The 16,910-nt window shown below is 43.8% G+C and overlaps 1 protein-coding gene across 1 annotated transcript in view; it reads left to right on the top strand.

The window, feature by feature from the left end:
* The window catches only part of LOC124777432 (apolipoprotein D-like), a 32,991-nt gene extending 18,257 nt beyond the window's left edge, over positions 1-14,734 (top strand). The window contains exons 2-3 of the mRNA XM_047252833.1: positions 9,448-9,706; positions 14,439-14,734. Coding sequence (XP_047108789.1) covers positions 9,448-9,706; positions 14,439-14,671 — 492 coding nt within the window. The 3' untranslated portion in view covers positions 14,672-14,734. The remainder of the gene's footprint in view (positions 1-9,447; positions 9,707-14,438) is intronic.
* The last annotated feature ends 2,176 nt before the right edge of the window (positions 14,735-16,910 follow it).

Consider the following 16,910-nt stretch of genomic DNA (forward strand, 5'->3'; position numbering starts at 1 on the left):
AGTAAGTGAAACAGGCAAAAAGGAATACAAACGTCTCAAAAATGAGATCGACAGGAAGTGCAAAATGGCTAAGCAGGGATGGCTAGAGGACAAATGTAAGGATGTAGAGGCCTATCTCACTAGGGGTAAGATAGATACCGCCTACAGGAAAATTAAAGAGACCTTTGGAGATAAGAGAACGACTTGTATGAATATCAAGAGCTCAGATGGAAACCCAGTTCAAAGCAAAGAAGGGAAAGCAGAAAGGTGGAAGGAGTATATAGAGGGTCTATACAAGGGCGATGTACTTGAGGACAATATTATGGAAATGGAAGAGGATGTAGATGAAGATGAAATGGGAGATATGATACTGCGTGAAGAGTTTGACAGAGCACTGAAAGACCTGACTCGAAACAAGGCCCCCGGAGTAGACAATATTCCATTGGAACTACTGACGGCCGTGGGAGAGCCAGTCCTGACAAAACTCTACCATCTGGTGAGCAAGATGTATGAAACAGGCGAAATACCCTCAGACTTCAAGAAGAATATAATAATTCCAATCCCAAAGAAAGCAGGTGTTGATAGATGTGAAAATTACCGAACTATCAGCTTAATAAGTCACAGCTGCAAAGTACTAACACGAATTCTTTACAGACGAATGGAAAAACTAGTAGAAGCCAACCTCGGGGAAGATCAGTTTGGATTCCGTAGAAACACTGGAACACGTGAGGCAATACTGACCTTACGACTTATCTTAGAAGAAAGATTAAGGAAAGGCAAACCTACGTTTCTAGCATTTGTAGACTTAGAGAAAGCTTTTGACAATGTTGACTGGAATACTCTCTTTCAAATTCTAAAGGTGGCAGGGGTAAAATACAGGGAGCGAAAGGCTATTTACAATTTGTACAGAAACCAGATGGCAGTTATAAGAGTCGAGGGACATGAAAGGGAAGCAGTGGTTGGGAAGGGAGTAAGACAGGGTTGTAGCCTCTCCCCGATGTTGTTCAATCTGTATATTGAGCAAGCAGTAAAGGAAACAAAAGAAAAATTCGGAGTAGGTATTAAAACTCATGGAGAAGAAATAAAAACTTTGAGGTTCGCCGATGACATTGTAATTCTGTCAGAGACAGCAAAGGACTTGGAAGAGCAGTTGAATGGAATGGACAGTGTCTTGAAAGGAGGATATAAGATGAACATCAACAAAAGCAAAACAAGGATAATGGAATGTAGTCTAATTAAATCGGGTGATGCTGAGGGAATTAGATTAGGAAATGAGGCACTTAAAGTAGTAAAGGAGTTTTGCTATTTGGGGAGCAAAATAACTGATGATGGTCGAAGTAGAGAGGATATAAAATGTAGGCTGGCAATGGCAAGGAAAGCGTTTCTGAAGAAGAGAAATTTGTTAACATCCAGTATTGATTTAAGTGTCAGGAAGTCATTTCTGAAAGTATTCGTATGGAGTGTAGCCATGTATGGAAGTGAAACATGGACGATAAATAGTTTGGACAAGAAGAGAATAGAAGCTTTCGAAATGTGGTGCTACAGAAGAATGCTGAAGATTAGATGGGTAGATCACATAATTAATGAGGAAGTATTGAATAGGATTGGGGAGAAGAGAAGTTTGTGGCCCAACTTGACCAGAAGAAGGGATCGGTTGGTAGGACATGTTCTGAGGCATCAAGGGATCACCAATTTAGTATTGGAGGGCAGCGTGGAGGGTAAAAATCGTAGAGGGAGACCAAGAGATGAATACACTTAGCAGATTCAGAAGGATGTAGGTTGCAGTAGGTACTGGGAGATGAAAAAGCTTGCACAGGATAGAGTAGCATGGAGAGCTGCATCAAACCAGTCTCAGGACTGAAGACCACAACAACAACAACAACAACTGACATTACGGGTAACACACTCGCTGACAGTCTTCACTTAACGACCGAAAGCAGCGGCGTTTGCGTAGAGTTGTCAGTGCAAACAGGCAACAAGCAACACTGCGTGAAATACCCGTAGAAATCAGTGTGATACGTTGGCATACTACGAACTTGTCCGTCACGACAGTAAAGTGAAATTTGGCGTTAATGGGCTGTGGCAGCAGACGACTGAAGCGATTGCATTTGTTAACTGAACAACATCGCCGGCAGCGCGGTGTCGTGGGCTAGTGAACATGTCGGTTGGACCCTAGGCGCCTGGAAAACAGTAGCCTGATTAGGTGAGTGTCAATTGCAGTTCGTAAGAGCTGATAGTAAGGTTCGAATGTGCACATACCCCACGAAGCTACGGACCCAAGTTGTCAAACAGGCACTGTGCAAACTGGCGGTGACTCCCTAACAGGTGGGCTATGTTCACATGGAATGCAATGATCCAACTGAACCGATTATTGACTGGAAATGTTACTGTTCGGCTACTTGAAGGCCATTTATTGACTTCATGTCCCGAAACAGCGATGTAATTTTGATGGATATCATTGCGCCATGTCACCAATCCACAATTGTTCGCGATTGGCTTGAAGAACATTCTGTATGACTCGAGCGAACGATCTGGACAGCCAACCTTCCCAACATTAATCACATCGAACAATTAATGAAAAGATAATCGAGAGATCAGTTCACTCGCAAAATACCGCGCCGGTAACGCTTTCGCAATTATGGTCGACTATAGAGGCTGCATATCTCAATGCTTCTGAAGCGGATTTGCAGGGACTTGTCGAGTCCATAGCACGTCGAGCTGTTGCATTACGCCGGGAAAAAGGACGTGCGACACGGTAAAAGAAGGTGTCCCATGACATTTATTACGTCAGTGTAGAACTCTGTACGGTCTGCGGTTGCGCAAATGTTCTGCGGAATCGAAAGTAACATGACGTGTTTTCCAAGGAAACGTAGTTAATAAAATTCTCAATATACATAAATGTTTTATCAGATGGTATCAACAGAGGTGTAAGAATGCACGCAGACCATGGTGTTGCCTGCAAGAAAATAGGGTGATCGTAAGAAAATACAACAATATCTGAAAATACTTTTCCCTCGGTATAATGAATCACAATGCTAGGACGACGGTTCAATCCCGCGTTCGGCCATCCTGAATTAGGTTTTCCGTGATTTCTCTAAATCGCTCCAGGCAAATTCCGGGATGGTTCCTTTGAAAGGGCACGGCCGACTTCCTTCCCTAATCCGATGAGACCGATGACCTCGCTGTCTGGTCTCCTTCCCCAAAACCAACCACCCATCACAATGCTAGTTAAATGTAGATAAACGTAATGTAATGCCAATGATAAAGGAAAGGTACCTGGCAGTATCATAATGGAAGAAAAGTGATGAAGATATGGTGCACATCACATATTAAATGTGCTCACGGATAATACAAAGATTCTACATGAAAATGGTCAATCACGTCAATTCCGTATTTCACAAGGCGTAATGGAGGACATAGATTCCCTGGAAGAGTTATAGAAAGTTTTAATTTAGCGGTAAAGAAAATCTCACAAAAGACAGTAGTGCGAGTAGTTCCGGAGCATTGTTCCAGTGTTTGAAGCTGTTATCTACTAGGAATGACGATTGACATTGAACAAATTCAATGATTCACTGCAAAGATCGTAGCTTTTCGCTAAAACAAGTGGTGGTCAAACTGTTTAAGTCAAGAACCAGTACTGACATTGTTGTGCAGCACCTCGACCCGTTTATGTACAATAACTCCAGACAGGCTAACTGTAGTGTAGGTGCGATAAGCGGACCGCCGGTCCACCGGTATTCAGAATACTTCGTGTGGCCTGTTCTCTGTTTCAGATTGCTGCTACCATCAGCGAGTCCAAAGTTGTGACACTGTGACACGAAGTGCTGTCGTGTTGTTCGTGTGACCGGATCATTACTTGATTCACAACAGTAACTGCAAATATGATTAAATGTATTATGCAATATGAGACACTAAAACAAAACCAGAATGAGATTTTCACTCTGCAGCGGAGTGTGGGCTGATATGAAACTTCCTGGCAGATTAAAACTGTGTGCCGGACCGAGACTCGAACTCGGGACCTTTGCCTTTCGCGGGCAAGTGCTCTACCAACTGATCTACCCAAGCACGACTCACGCCCCGTCCTCACAGCTTCACTTCTGCCAGTACCTCGCCTCCTACATTCCAAACTGTACAGAAGCTCTCCTGCGAACCAAGCACAACTAGCACTCCTGAAAGAAAGGATATTGCCGAGACATGGCTTAGCCACAGCCTGGGGGATGTTTCCAGAATGAGATTTTCACTCTGCAGCGGTTCGCAGGAGAGCTTCTCTAAAGTTTGTAAGGTAGGAGGTACTGGCAGAAGTGAAGCTGAGGACGGGGCGTGAGTCGTGCTTGGGTAGCTGAGTTGGTAGAGCACTTGCCTGCCAAAGGCAAAGGTCCTGAGTTCGGGTCTCGGTCCGGCACACAGTTTTAATCTGCCAGGAAGTTTCACTAATACAAATGTCTACTAAATGTTCTGAATGTCATTTTCCTTCTACTCAGTGCGTTGTATGAAAACAGTGTTCATTTGATTTCATTTTCCATATTACAAATATATATTGAATTTGAAGGTGATCGTCTCTGTACTTCGTATTCGCGAGTCCATGTTGGTACCAAGTCGGAATTTATACCACAGTTACTGATCGATACCAGTTGCGCACGCCCCTGAGTTGTCAGCACTGGAAGACAAACAACAGAATATTGCCCCTCTCACATCCTCTAACCCTGCAGTGGCCACACTGTTCACCACTCTGCGTTTGGGTAAGCGACCAGCTTTACTTAGTACCGGGCACAATAAATCATAGTCTAATTAAATTTAAGCACATCTTAAAATATTATTGTTGCCTGCGCAAATATTTTCGTTTTGTTCAAGAGCGGGAAAACTACAGTCCTGAGAAGCTCCTTCGTGACTTCATGTCGCAGCTATGTCTCTTTGGTTTGGTTGACGTTTTTGGATTCGGCTGTTAGTTGGTAGATGCATATTAGTATAAAATATAGTGGCGAAGTGCTGGTCGCACGAATACTTCTACCTTATTCGGGCCGCATGACGCATGCGGCAGCAGTTTGACGACCACTAGCCTACACGACAGTAAAAGACAAATGCTGTGGGAAATTAAATGGGAATCATTCGAAGAAAGACGACGGACCTTGTTCTGGCGAAACACTGTTGAGTAAATTCAGAGAACCTACTGTTCATAGAGTACTGTGCCATCATTGTGCTGCTACCATCGTATATTCATGAAAAAACTGGATACGGGTTAGGACGACTTCTAAGGCATTTAGATATTCTTCCCTCGCTCCATACGCGGATGGAACAGAACAGGTAATCGATAGTAGTGGCACGATGCACCCTGCGGTATTCATTCTAGAGTGGGTTATAGATTATACACGCAAATGTTGTTGTCGAGGTAGATGTAGAAACACTGAGTGAAATCTAAAGAGCTACACAGTGCAGCACCAATTAAATTTTTAAATTTTTTGGAGATGTTTATCACCAAGGGCACGCTTACCTAATGAGGGGAAGGAAAAAAATAGGTAAATCAGGCGTTTTTCATTCAAGAAAATGGTTTAGAAGTCGGTATTTTGAAGGTTTCTAACAGGGTCAGAATTGAAAATTTCTTACAGATAATTTACTTGAAGTCGACATTCATCTTGGAAATTATTAAAAATACTCCATAGGCCAGGTTTTGTTCCTCCTCCTCCCCCACCTCCCTTACAAGCTACAAACATGCGTGCCATCTTGTTTATCTCATAAAAGATAACACTTTCAACACACTGAATTTGATATCCATCAGTAACATAAGTGTGATTTGTAACTCTAAGCGACTAGAATACGGTCTTCTATGATGCTGTTACACCTACACTATGTGATCACAAGTATCCGGACACGTGGCTGATAATGACTTACAAGTTCGTGGCGCCCTCCATCGGTAATGCTGGAATTCAGTATGGTGTTGGCACACCCTTAGCCTTGATGACAGCTTCCTCTCTCGCAGGCATACGTTCAGTCAGGTGCTGGAAGGTTTCTTGGGGAATGGCAGCGAATTCTTCACGGAGTGTGGCTCCGAGGAGAGGTATCGATGTCGGTCGGTGAGGTCCGGCACGAAGCCCGCGTTCCAAAACATACCAAAAGTGTTCTGTAGGATTCAGGTCAAAACTCTGTGCAGGCCAGTCCATTAGAGGGATGTTATTGTCGTGTAACCACTCCGCCACAGGTCGTACGTTATGAACAGGTTGTTGATAATATTGTGTTGAAAGATGCCATCCCCGAATTGCTCTTCAACAGTGGGAAGCAAGAAGGTGCTTAAAACATCAATGTAGGCCTGTGCTGTGATAGTGCCACGCAAAACAACAAGGGTTTCAAGCCCCCACCATGAAAAACACGACCACACCAATCACCACCACCTCCGAATTTTACTGTTGGCACTACACACGCAGGCATATTACGTCCCCGGGTATTCGCCATACCCACACCCTGCCATCGGATCGCCACAATGCGTAACGTCATTCGTCACTCTACACAACGTTTTTCCACTGTTCAATCGTCCAATGTTTACGCTCCTTACACCGGGCGATTTGTCGTTTGGCATTTACCGGCGTGATGTGTGGCTTATGAGCAGCCCCTCGACCATGAAATCCAAGTTGTCGTACCTCCCCCCTAACTGTCATAGTACTTGCAGTGGATCCTGATGCAGTTTGGAATTCCTATGGGATGATCTGGATAGATGTCTGCCTCTTACACATTACGACCCTCTTCAACTGTCGGCTGTCAACAGATCAGTTCGGCCTATACGCTTTTGTGCTGTGCGTGCCCCTTTACGTTTCCCTTCACTATCACATCGGAAACAGTGGACATAGGAATATTTATAAGTGGGGAAACCTCGCGTGCAGACGTGTGACACAAGTCACACCCAATCACCTGACCACGTTCGAAGTCCGTGAGTTCCACGGAGCGTCCCCACTCTGCTCTCTCACAATGTCTAATGACTACTGAGGTCGCGGATATGGAGTACCTGGCAGTAGGTGGCAGCACAATACACCTAATATGAAAAACTTATGTTTTTAGGGGGTGTCCGGATACTTTTGATCACATAGTGTATACACTGATGACACTAAAGTGTTGTGGGCACTGCATACCTCGACACTGAAGGCGGTGTGGTGTAATTTAGGGCACGTGACTTGGTAAATGGCGTGTATAAGAAGAACCAGATATCAGTTTAGCGGTGGCATGGGCCGCAACTGGGAAACTCCACTGACATAAGGGACTTTGAGAAATGGCAGGTTGTGACGGTCCGGCGCCAGAAAACCAGCATTTCAGAAAAGGTGAAGCTGGTCGGCTGTTCACGTAGTACTGTCGAGGGCAACTACGGAAACTGGTAGTGAAGGACGGTGACACCGTGAGCAGACGACGAGGTGATAGATGACTTTGCCTGGTAGAAATATTTGACGTCGCCAGCTTGCCCAGTCTGGAAGGCAAAGCGATCTGTAGTAGTATGGCGACAGAGTGTAACGCTGGTGCAGAGGGAAGTGTTTCGGCACACACCGTCCAGCACACATTGTGAAACACAGGGTTCCGCCGTAGATGACAACTATGTATTCCCATGTTCAGCCAAAGATACGTGGGTTACGATTTCAGTGGGCACGGGAGCTTCGAGATTTAACCGCGAATTAGTGGAAAAGTGTTGCTTGTTCAGACGAATCGCGTTTTCTGGTACACCGGGCCATTCGTGTCCATATACTCCGCCATCCAGGTAAATGGCTGTCCTAAGCACTTAATGCGCCCCGTGCGCTGACTGGTGGTTGCTGTCGTATGCAGTGAGGACGTCCACCTGGGCCTCGATGGCACACGTGGTAGGAATCGAAGGCAACATGACCGCTGTACATTATGTGAACACTTTTGCGGACCACCTGCACCGCTTCATGCTCATAGTTCCCGACGACGATGGCACCCACCAGTAGGACAGCTGTGCGTGTCGCAAGGCCACAGTAGTATGACAGTAAAGTCACGGTCTCTAAATTCGCTTGATTTGGAACATGCCACCTGTGGGATGTTATCGTGTGCCAGCAGCCAGATCACAAACCAACGGACTGTACTTTACGGGAATTACGTAACCTGTGCGTAGACATCTTGTGCCACGTACCTCCGTAAACCTACCAATGACTTGTCGAATCCATGACAAGCAGGATCACCGCTGTGCTGCGCTCCACAAATGAACCAACACTCAATAAAACATACTTGTTTTGCAAATAAAAACGTCTTCTCTTGATGCACTGTATTTTATTCTCCCAGACTCGTTTCGCCTTTTTCCCGTTTAAAGAATAATCAGTGGGATCTATAATGATAAACTTGCGATACACTTTTGTTTTTATATGTGTTATTCGTAGATTATAAAACAGTCCACTTCTCGCTTTTGATGTAAATAAGTGGTTCCTTACGGTTCTTCCCGTTTTTAGATGGCATCTGCGTTTCCTCTCATCTGGTCACATCCTGGAGGTCGCACTTCCGCTCTATTTACAAAACATAAGAATATTTTTATGTTTCGAACAGTTTCTTCCCACTCTTCATTTTGGTTGCTCTTGTTGTTGTGATGCACTATCTGTCTTCTTTCACCAATATAGACAGTTGATCGAAAACTGTGACTTCAAGACGTAACTAATTTGAGTTCATTGCGTATCTCATCCTACTTGTTTTTGTGTTTGTATATAAGTAAACAAACCAAACTGGACGAAATATACAATGGACTCAATGTAGTTACGTCTTGAAGTCACAGTTTTCGTTCAAATGTCTATATTAGTGACAGAAGACTGATAGTGCATCACATCAACAAGGACTACCAAAATGAAGAGTTGTAAGAAACTGTACGGAACATAAAAATATTCTTATGTTTCGTAAATAGAGCGGAAGCGCGACCTCCAGCATGTGACCAGATGAGAGGAAACGCAGGGTGCTATCCAAAAACGCGAAGAACTGTAAGTAATCACTGATTTTAAGAAAAAACGAGGAATGAACTGTTTCATATAGTACAAATAATACATGCGAGTGGGCATATCACATGTGCATCATTGCAGATTCAAATTGAAAAATGGCGAAACGCGTCTGGGAGAATAAAATACAGTGCAGCAAGAGAAGGCATTTTAACAACAAATATTTCTGTGCTTGCTGCGGAGGATGGCCGCGCAAATAAACTCGCTACTCATTAAGAAAGTTGCTCAAAATGTTTTGGCTCATAAGTGCAAATTACGTTTGTCTGTTTCCTTTTCTAGTGTGAACGTGTGGGCGGATATAGCTTTCATTTGTTTTGGTTGTGTCTTACTGCGCATATCTGCCTGTCTTCCAATTCCTGCCATCGATGCTACATGCTTCAGCCTTTCTCACCCCCTATGGATTCCCCTTGACTTTTCCCTAACACCTTTCCAGTTTTCCCAGTAGCAAGTACCTCCTTCTGCCATGCTCTGTCATTTCGATTTCTAGTTTGTGTGTTTATTGTAGTTCCAGGGTGACTGGTACGTTGTCTCTCAGTATATAAAAGTACCCTTCGCACCGGAAGGTAAAATGTGTCTGCAGCTGAACTACATTCCTTCCGGGACCGGAGAAAATCCTGAAGCGGAGGTATCGGTGAGAATAAAAAAGGAGACTGAGCTGAAGGTCGTGGAGCTACGGTGTGTTCCAGCAGGACCTTTCCATCCACCTGGAAAGGGAAGTGCGGTGTCAGTGTGCGTTCTCAAGCTCAACGAGACCAAATGGTACCGTAAGTATCTCGATACACATGAGCAATTGGGTCTTCTAATGAAATAATAATAGAAACACATCACTGCAGGGCACAAGCACGTCCACATTGGAAATTTGGAAATTTGTGGTAAGGTCTTATGGGACCAAACTCCAGAGGTCATCGGTCCCTAGGCTTACACACTACTTAATGTAACTTAAACTAACTTACGCTATGAACAACACACACACACCCATGCCCGAGGGAGGACTCGAACCTCCGACGGGGGTAGCCGCACGAACCATGACAAGGCACCTTAGACCACTTGGCTACCACGCGCGGCACGTTCACATTCCTCCAAACAATACAGGTATACAATATACACTGTACCTAGGGCATTGGGACAGTTTCTTTGAGAACTAATCATAGTATCGTCAGTTTCTAATCCAAAATACTTAAATTTTGAATTTAAAATTTATCCTCTTTTGTGGACTGGCAAGACAGCCAATCCACTAGGACGGGAGGCCGAAGGGCAAGCGTTTAAGCTCACGCAGGATGGCGTGAGGTCTGGAACAGGACAAGGTCTTTATAGTAGCAAAAATAGTACGTAGCTTCTGGAATACTTAACTTTAATCCATAATTGGTGAACATCGGTCTGACGGTACATGCATCACAAGATAAATAGCAATTGATAATCGCGCCTTGCTAGGTCGTAGCAAATGACGTAGCTGAAAGCAATGCTAACTATCGTCTCGGCAAATGAGAGCGTAATTTGTCAGTGAACCAGCGCTAGCAAAGTCGGCTGTACAACTAGGGCGAGTGCTAGGAAGTGTCTCTAGACCTGCCGTGTGGCGGCGCTCGGTCTGCAATCACTGATAGTGGCGACACGCGGGTCCGACGTATACTAACGGACCGCGGCCGATTTAAAGGCTACCACCTAGCAAGTGTGGTGTCTGGCGGTGACACCACATCCTCCATGGTGGCCAAAGACCTGGTATAAAGATGCGCCCACATTCTATCCAACAACAACGACAAAGAAGAGAGCCAAGAGGTGAGGAAGAATGGAGCGCCTACATAATCAGAATTCGTTCAGGCCTTGAGATGTGAAACTGCAAAAAAAGGCTGAAAAATGAGCAATGATCAGTGACATATGCTAGAAGAACCCAATGACAAACACTGCAGTAAAGAAACTATTTTAATACAAATGACACGTGGCTTGTATCTGAAAAAGGGTCGCGATGACCTTTCCATTGGCAGATGTTTTCAGATGAGTCCTTCATTCCATCTCTGTAATGGGACTGCCAAATGGGAATGGCCAAAAAAAAAAAAAAAAAAAAAGAGCAAAAACCGACAAAAGCATAAAATTCTATGAATTCGGCCGTTTAACGTCCGAATCTGAAATGTGTTAGACAAGCTACAAAATCTAAAAAGGGAGATGCGAAAACTCAGTTTAGAGATAGTTGGAACCAATGAAGTGAAATGGAAAGTGTTTCCGGTTAGATAGTAGATAGCGTCGGAAGTTGCATGCGGCTTTTCGCGGATGATGCTGTAGTATACAGAGAAGTTGCAGCATTAGAAAATTGCAGCGAAAACAGGAAGATCTTCAGCGGATAGGCACTTCGTGCAGGGAGTGGCAACTGACCTTTAACATAGACAAATGTAACGTATTGTGAGTACATAGAAAGAAGGATCCTTTATTGCATGATTATATGATAGCGGAACAAACAATGGTAGCAGGTACTTCGGTAAAATATCTGGGAGTATGAATACGGAACGATTTGAAATGGAATGATCTTATAAAATTAATTTTTGGTAAGGCGGGTGCAAGGTTGAGATTCATTGGGAGAGTCCATCAACAAAGGAGGTGGTTTACAAAACACTCGTTCGGTCTATACTTGAGTATTGTTCATCAGTGTGGGATCCGTACCAGGTCGGGCTGACAGAGGAGATAGAGAAGATCCAAAGAAGAGCGGCGCGTTTCGTCACAGGGAGATATTTAACAAACTCAAGTGGCAGACTCTGCAAGAGAGGCGCTCTGCATAGCGGTGTAGCTTGCTGTCCAGGTTTCGTGTGGGTGCGTTTCTGGATGAGGTATCGAATATATTGTTTCCCCCTACTTATACCTCCCGAGGAGATCACGAATGTAAAATTAGAGAGATTCGAGCGAGTCACGGAGGCTTCCCGGCAGTCGTTCTTCCCGCGAACCATAAGCGTCTGGAACAGGAAAGGGAGGTAATGACAGTGGCACGTAAAGTGCCCTCCGCCACACACCATTGGGTAGCTTGCGGAGTATAAATGTAGATGTAGATGAAGATAAATATAGGTTCATATCAATAGCAGGAGTAAATAGTATAACGGGAATATGATTCCTTATGGATAGGCAAATTGGACAAAGAAAGAGCTACCGTGAACTGTTCAGTCACTGATTCAATAATTTCTAAGTCAACAGCAAACAAACGTCAAAAATAGTAATCACAAGTAGAAATGAAGAGATATGAAGACGTCAAAGCAAACCTTACCTCTTCCCTGCAATAAACTTTGTGGCCCTGGATTTTGCTTACATATCCGAACAACTAAGTAGCGATCACGACTAGTAAATTAAAACATCAGTTTATTAAAACAATGTCCTGAATACAAAGGTCGTAAAATATCTTATACCTCAGGGGGCTTGGCTAGCACGACATAGTAACTGGGTTTGTAGGACGCTAGAGGCTCTCTGACTGAGCTGGCTTGTTGTTTTTAAATAACCCACGTCTTGTATTAGCTGTCTGCGGCGGGGTTGGGAGTCGGCGGTCGTTGACATGCGGTGGCGCGCATAATGGGCTGCCATCTTGGTTGCATCTGGAGCACGGCGGATGAATGACAATCGTCGACAGTTGAAAGATTCGGTCCTTTTCTGCGAGTAATGCAGTTTAAGACCTTATATCCGCCGGCTGCTACTTGGCAGGGTCTCGTCACAGCTCAAGGACGACCTGAGTGGAAGAAGCATGGCGCGAAATTGCACAAGCAGTACTAAAGCAATCGGAATGAACCTGCCCATAAGAATGACTCTCGGGTAGGCAAGTAAAAATTCAAATCAGACTGCAAAAGCAGCATTAGGCTGAAAGACAGAAGAAGGTTGTCCAGAAACGGGAAGACGGTTAAATACTCATGAAAATTATCGTAAGACTGGAATAAAATCCAGCAATGACTCTAATGGGAATCAGTACAGCACGAAATAAACTGAAGTAAGCGTAAGATCATATCTACGAGTACACAAAATGTCGAATACGAAGTGTTCCAAGATGAAGCTTAGACACAAAGTCCACATGCAAGGTCCATATACAAAATCCTCATTCACTCCCGGCTTGTGCTTCCGAAACGCTGAACATTCGTCATCTTATAATTAGTTGCTGATATATCAGAGCCAGGCAACAGACACTTCCTCCTGGAGGGTTCTTTCCTCTCTTCATTCCTCATTCCAGGGTGCCAACTTTCTCCTGGACCGTCTCAAAAGCCCAAACAATATTCTAATTTTGGACAGATTTTGTAGGCTTTCAGGTCATCGTGGGCGACGAACGTTCTCATTTTGACGCATTCCCTGAAGGGCTCTGCTTGTACGCTAGGCTGACGCTCCGTGGACTGTCTGTATAAAGTTTACACTCTTGTGTGGTCTCGGGCAACTGAAGGAAAGCAGCGTAGCTATTATGTTTCCAAATAATCTCTGGTTTAAAGTTGTTTTTCTTTTCCTAGTGGATGACCAGTGGCAGCTACCTTATACGGCCAGGGCTGCTCTCCTGAGTCGTACAAAGCAGGCGTCGCGTCCTTCCTGTTAATCTCCAGCCTTCCGTGAAAAGACCGCTCCACTGGGGAGCATGAGCTATCAGCATGTCTACACTGGCCATGACTCGCCTTTTGTAGAAGGTTTCCCAAGAACACCAGTATAAGATTAAGCTGTTCCTTTAGTATGTAGCGTCGATGCACCGAGTCACACATTGTCTATCTTTCTATGAAATCAACTCTAGTATGCCGAGCAGATGTATTAGCAGATTCACATACAAAAATTAAGGACAAACATACAAATTATTATAAAAATACTGTATATGGAGAAGAGTTTGGATAGTTCAAAAGACACCTGCACAGAGGTGTTTTTCTGATTGAAGGGAAATACTTAACTGTGGTAAATCGTGTCTTAGTGATGCATGGATCAGTGTTGGATATTAAAATTTGTACTGTGAGAACAACCAAACGTTATTTAGCAGCAGAAACAACGAAAACAAACGACCCAGCATGTTGACAGCCATACTAAAAACCAGCTGATCTCTTGGTACAATTTACAGATTGATGCACAAGAAATGTTCACACCACTGTAGAATAATTCCAGTTCTTAAAGTCGTGCACTAACGTAGTAAGTCTCTTTGTTCCTTGGCGTAGACACCAGCCCTGAGGAACCTCGTATGTCTTAATCCACACGGTAGTTAAACTACTTTATTTAACCATATTGGAAGAGACTTTCTCTTCCATTTCAGTGATACATTTGGTCTTCACATTCACCTGTCGTTGAACTTAAATATCCCATACAAAGATGAAACGAAAACAAAATCGGGTCGTGTGCACTCCACAAAAAATCGTATCAGGACAGTTTTCCCTTATCGTTCTTCGTGTGTTGGCTTGTGACTGTAGCTGCTACGGAAGTGGATTTACAGGTTGTAACCTAGCTAATATGAGTGCCAAGCGGCTATCCTTAGCCTCCAACTTTACTATCTATAACACACAGCATATATTTGTGTTTCAGCAACACTACAGCACCAGATACTCTCTACTGACTACACCAGCTTCGCAGTGACACAGACGTGCCTCGTGTATTACGACGCCCGCGAGGACGAATTTCGACGAGTGTTCGCCGTCGATGTGCTGTCTCGTCAGCCGTCGATGCCCAAAGAAGAGCTGCAGCTTCTAAAGTCGATTGCCAGCAGTGGTGAGGCAGATATCGAGAAGTTTAGAGATATCGACAATGGCGACTGCTAGGCGAGGGAGTCTGTATGAACCTGCCTTCCATCAATAAAACTATTATGATTAATTTGAAAAAGCGTTCACTATGATTTAAACTTAGTTTTTTATGTAAACCTCGAAAACTTTGCACAACACGAGTTCATTGATAAAAGTAAGTATCTATCACTATTACAACAGGTAGATGCAGGTATACTTACACATAACTTCAGTTGTCGCACATAGCCCATATTTTAACCTGGTAAAATGTCTGAAATACATCGTTCGTGGTGAAACTAGTTTTTGATGCTTGACTCCTTTTTCCTAAATATAACAAGAGTGTCACGGGTCCTTCGGAACAACTTTTATGGCAGACATTTTCGGCTTTATATCAGAATAATCACCTATTATGGAGCTGACGATTTCTTTTATTTTACAAAGCGCTTATTTTTATCTTGTAATCCAAGAGAAAAGTTTTAAATACGAAAACTTAATTTATAGAACGGCAGGGTGTTAGTGTATTCCCATCATGTAGCTAAATTGGTTAAAATTTCCAGTAAATAAGAGAAAACTTAAAAAAATCTTACGCTGAGAAAACGACTGAGGTAAGGAACTTATACACCTCACGATTTTCTCGTGAAAAGCATTCGTAAAAATGAGGCTGGTAGGTCCTTAAGGAAAACTATACAGGGTGAACGTTAATAAAACCGACAAATAAGGAAGGTGTGCGTGCAACGACCACAAATCGTTTGTGAACACAGCACAGAGCTGCATCCCATCCACGTCACAACGGATGTTCAAAGTGGACTCCATAGGATGCAAAGCACGCGTTCACACGTACCTGTCATGCACGATACACGTTGTAGCGCAAATTTACGCTAGCACAGGAAAGATTAAGTTAATGAAAGGACTAGGACAAACTTCAGCTCATTTAGCATTAAACTTTTAGGCAGGCTATTAAAATAATAAAACACTGAAATATATTCTACCAAGCAGTAATATTTAAACAACCACTACCATAGCAATCAGAATCCAGTAAGCCTGGTACTTCAACTAGAAAAATTTTAAGACTAAGTTTCTCATAAAAACATTACGCTAATTAAATATAGAAATCTCTAAAACAAATTCAAGATGACAAGTAAATGACTTTAAGAGTTAACTTCTGCAATTATTCAACACAGGATCATCAAACAACATTAAAGAAACTCATGGTTTTAAAATTAAGCCACCACTCACGCAACTACAAATGCATCAAGAGATAATGGTTCTAATTGGAGGCGTATACTCAAAGCAGGATTACACGGCTTTCCTTTCCTTATACATGACCTGCCGCTCTTGGTACGAGACCTTTTACACTCCAACAATGAACAGGCCCAGCTCGCCCGTCTCCTCGGGCAGGTCGTTGTACACACGCGAGAGAACACAAAGTAACAATACAAGCTTCTAAAACAGATGGTATTAATTCAACAAGCCTCAAAAACATGTTCATACGTGCCTCAGGGAATACATTCCAGACAATCATGATAATTTAAACTATGGCCTGGAAAACTTTAAGCAACCATTTCGTCCAGTGAATAAAATAAATAACTTTAACCACACATCAAAACACGGGCGTTTCACTACTAAGGATATCCTTCAGGACTGGCAGTTGGCAACACCCATAGCACAGATTGATGTAGCTGACGCGAATTTCGAATGAGGCAACAAGAGGCAGCGATACATTAAATCACGTTGTTACCACACTTCATGGGCTGAAATTTTGCTCACCCCCAAAAAAACTCTCCATAGTTCCAATGCCTTCGTGAGCAGAAACAAGGCTGTCCACTCATAGTCCCGTCAACCAATGAACGTCAGAATCACCAACATTAGGACCGACAGTCTCAGTTCTACACGTTGCCAGGTTATCCTGCCGCCTAGCGTGCTTCCAAACACAGTGGATGCGCGTCTCACGCCTCCTAGCGGTTTTGTGTTGACGCTCTCTTTTCGTGCCTCGCCTCAGGCGCGCGCTATATAGGCAAACTTTACGCCAGACGGGATCGATAACCGCTAGGTCGATGGGCATACATCACAAGCAATCGGGCCACTTGCTCGAAGCTTGCTTGTACCAGGGTACGTCTCATGTAGAAACTGGTCCTCCAAATCTGGTGTACGCATAGTCCGCCACTTAGCTGCACGTGCGCCTGCCTTAAAGGACCCATTATCACTCAAACGCCCAAACTGGACTTGAAATGTGGTTGATGTCTGTGAGGGTAGTTGTTTTGGTATAGTCGTGCTGCCT

The sequence above is a fragment of the Schistocerca piceifrons genome, chromosome 2 (genome assembly GCF_021461385.2).
Source record: "Schistocerca piceifrons isolate TAMUIC-IGC-003096 chromosome 2, iqSchPice1.1, whole genome shotgun sequence".
In the NCBI taxonomy this organism is placed as follows: Eukaryota; Metazoa; Arthropoda; class Insecta; order Orthoptera; family Acrididae; genus Schistocerca; species Schistocerca piceifrons.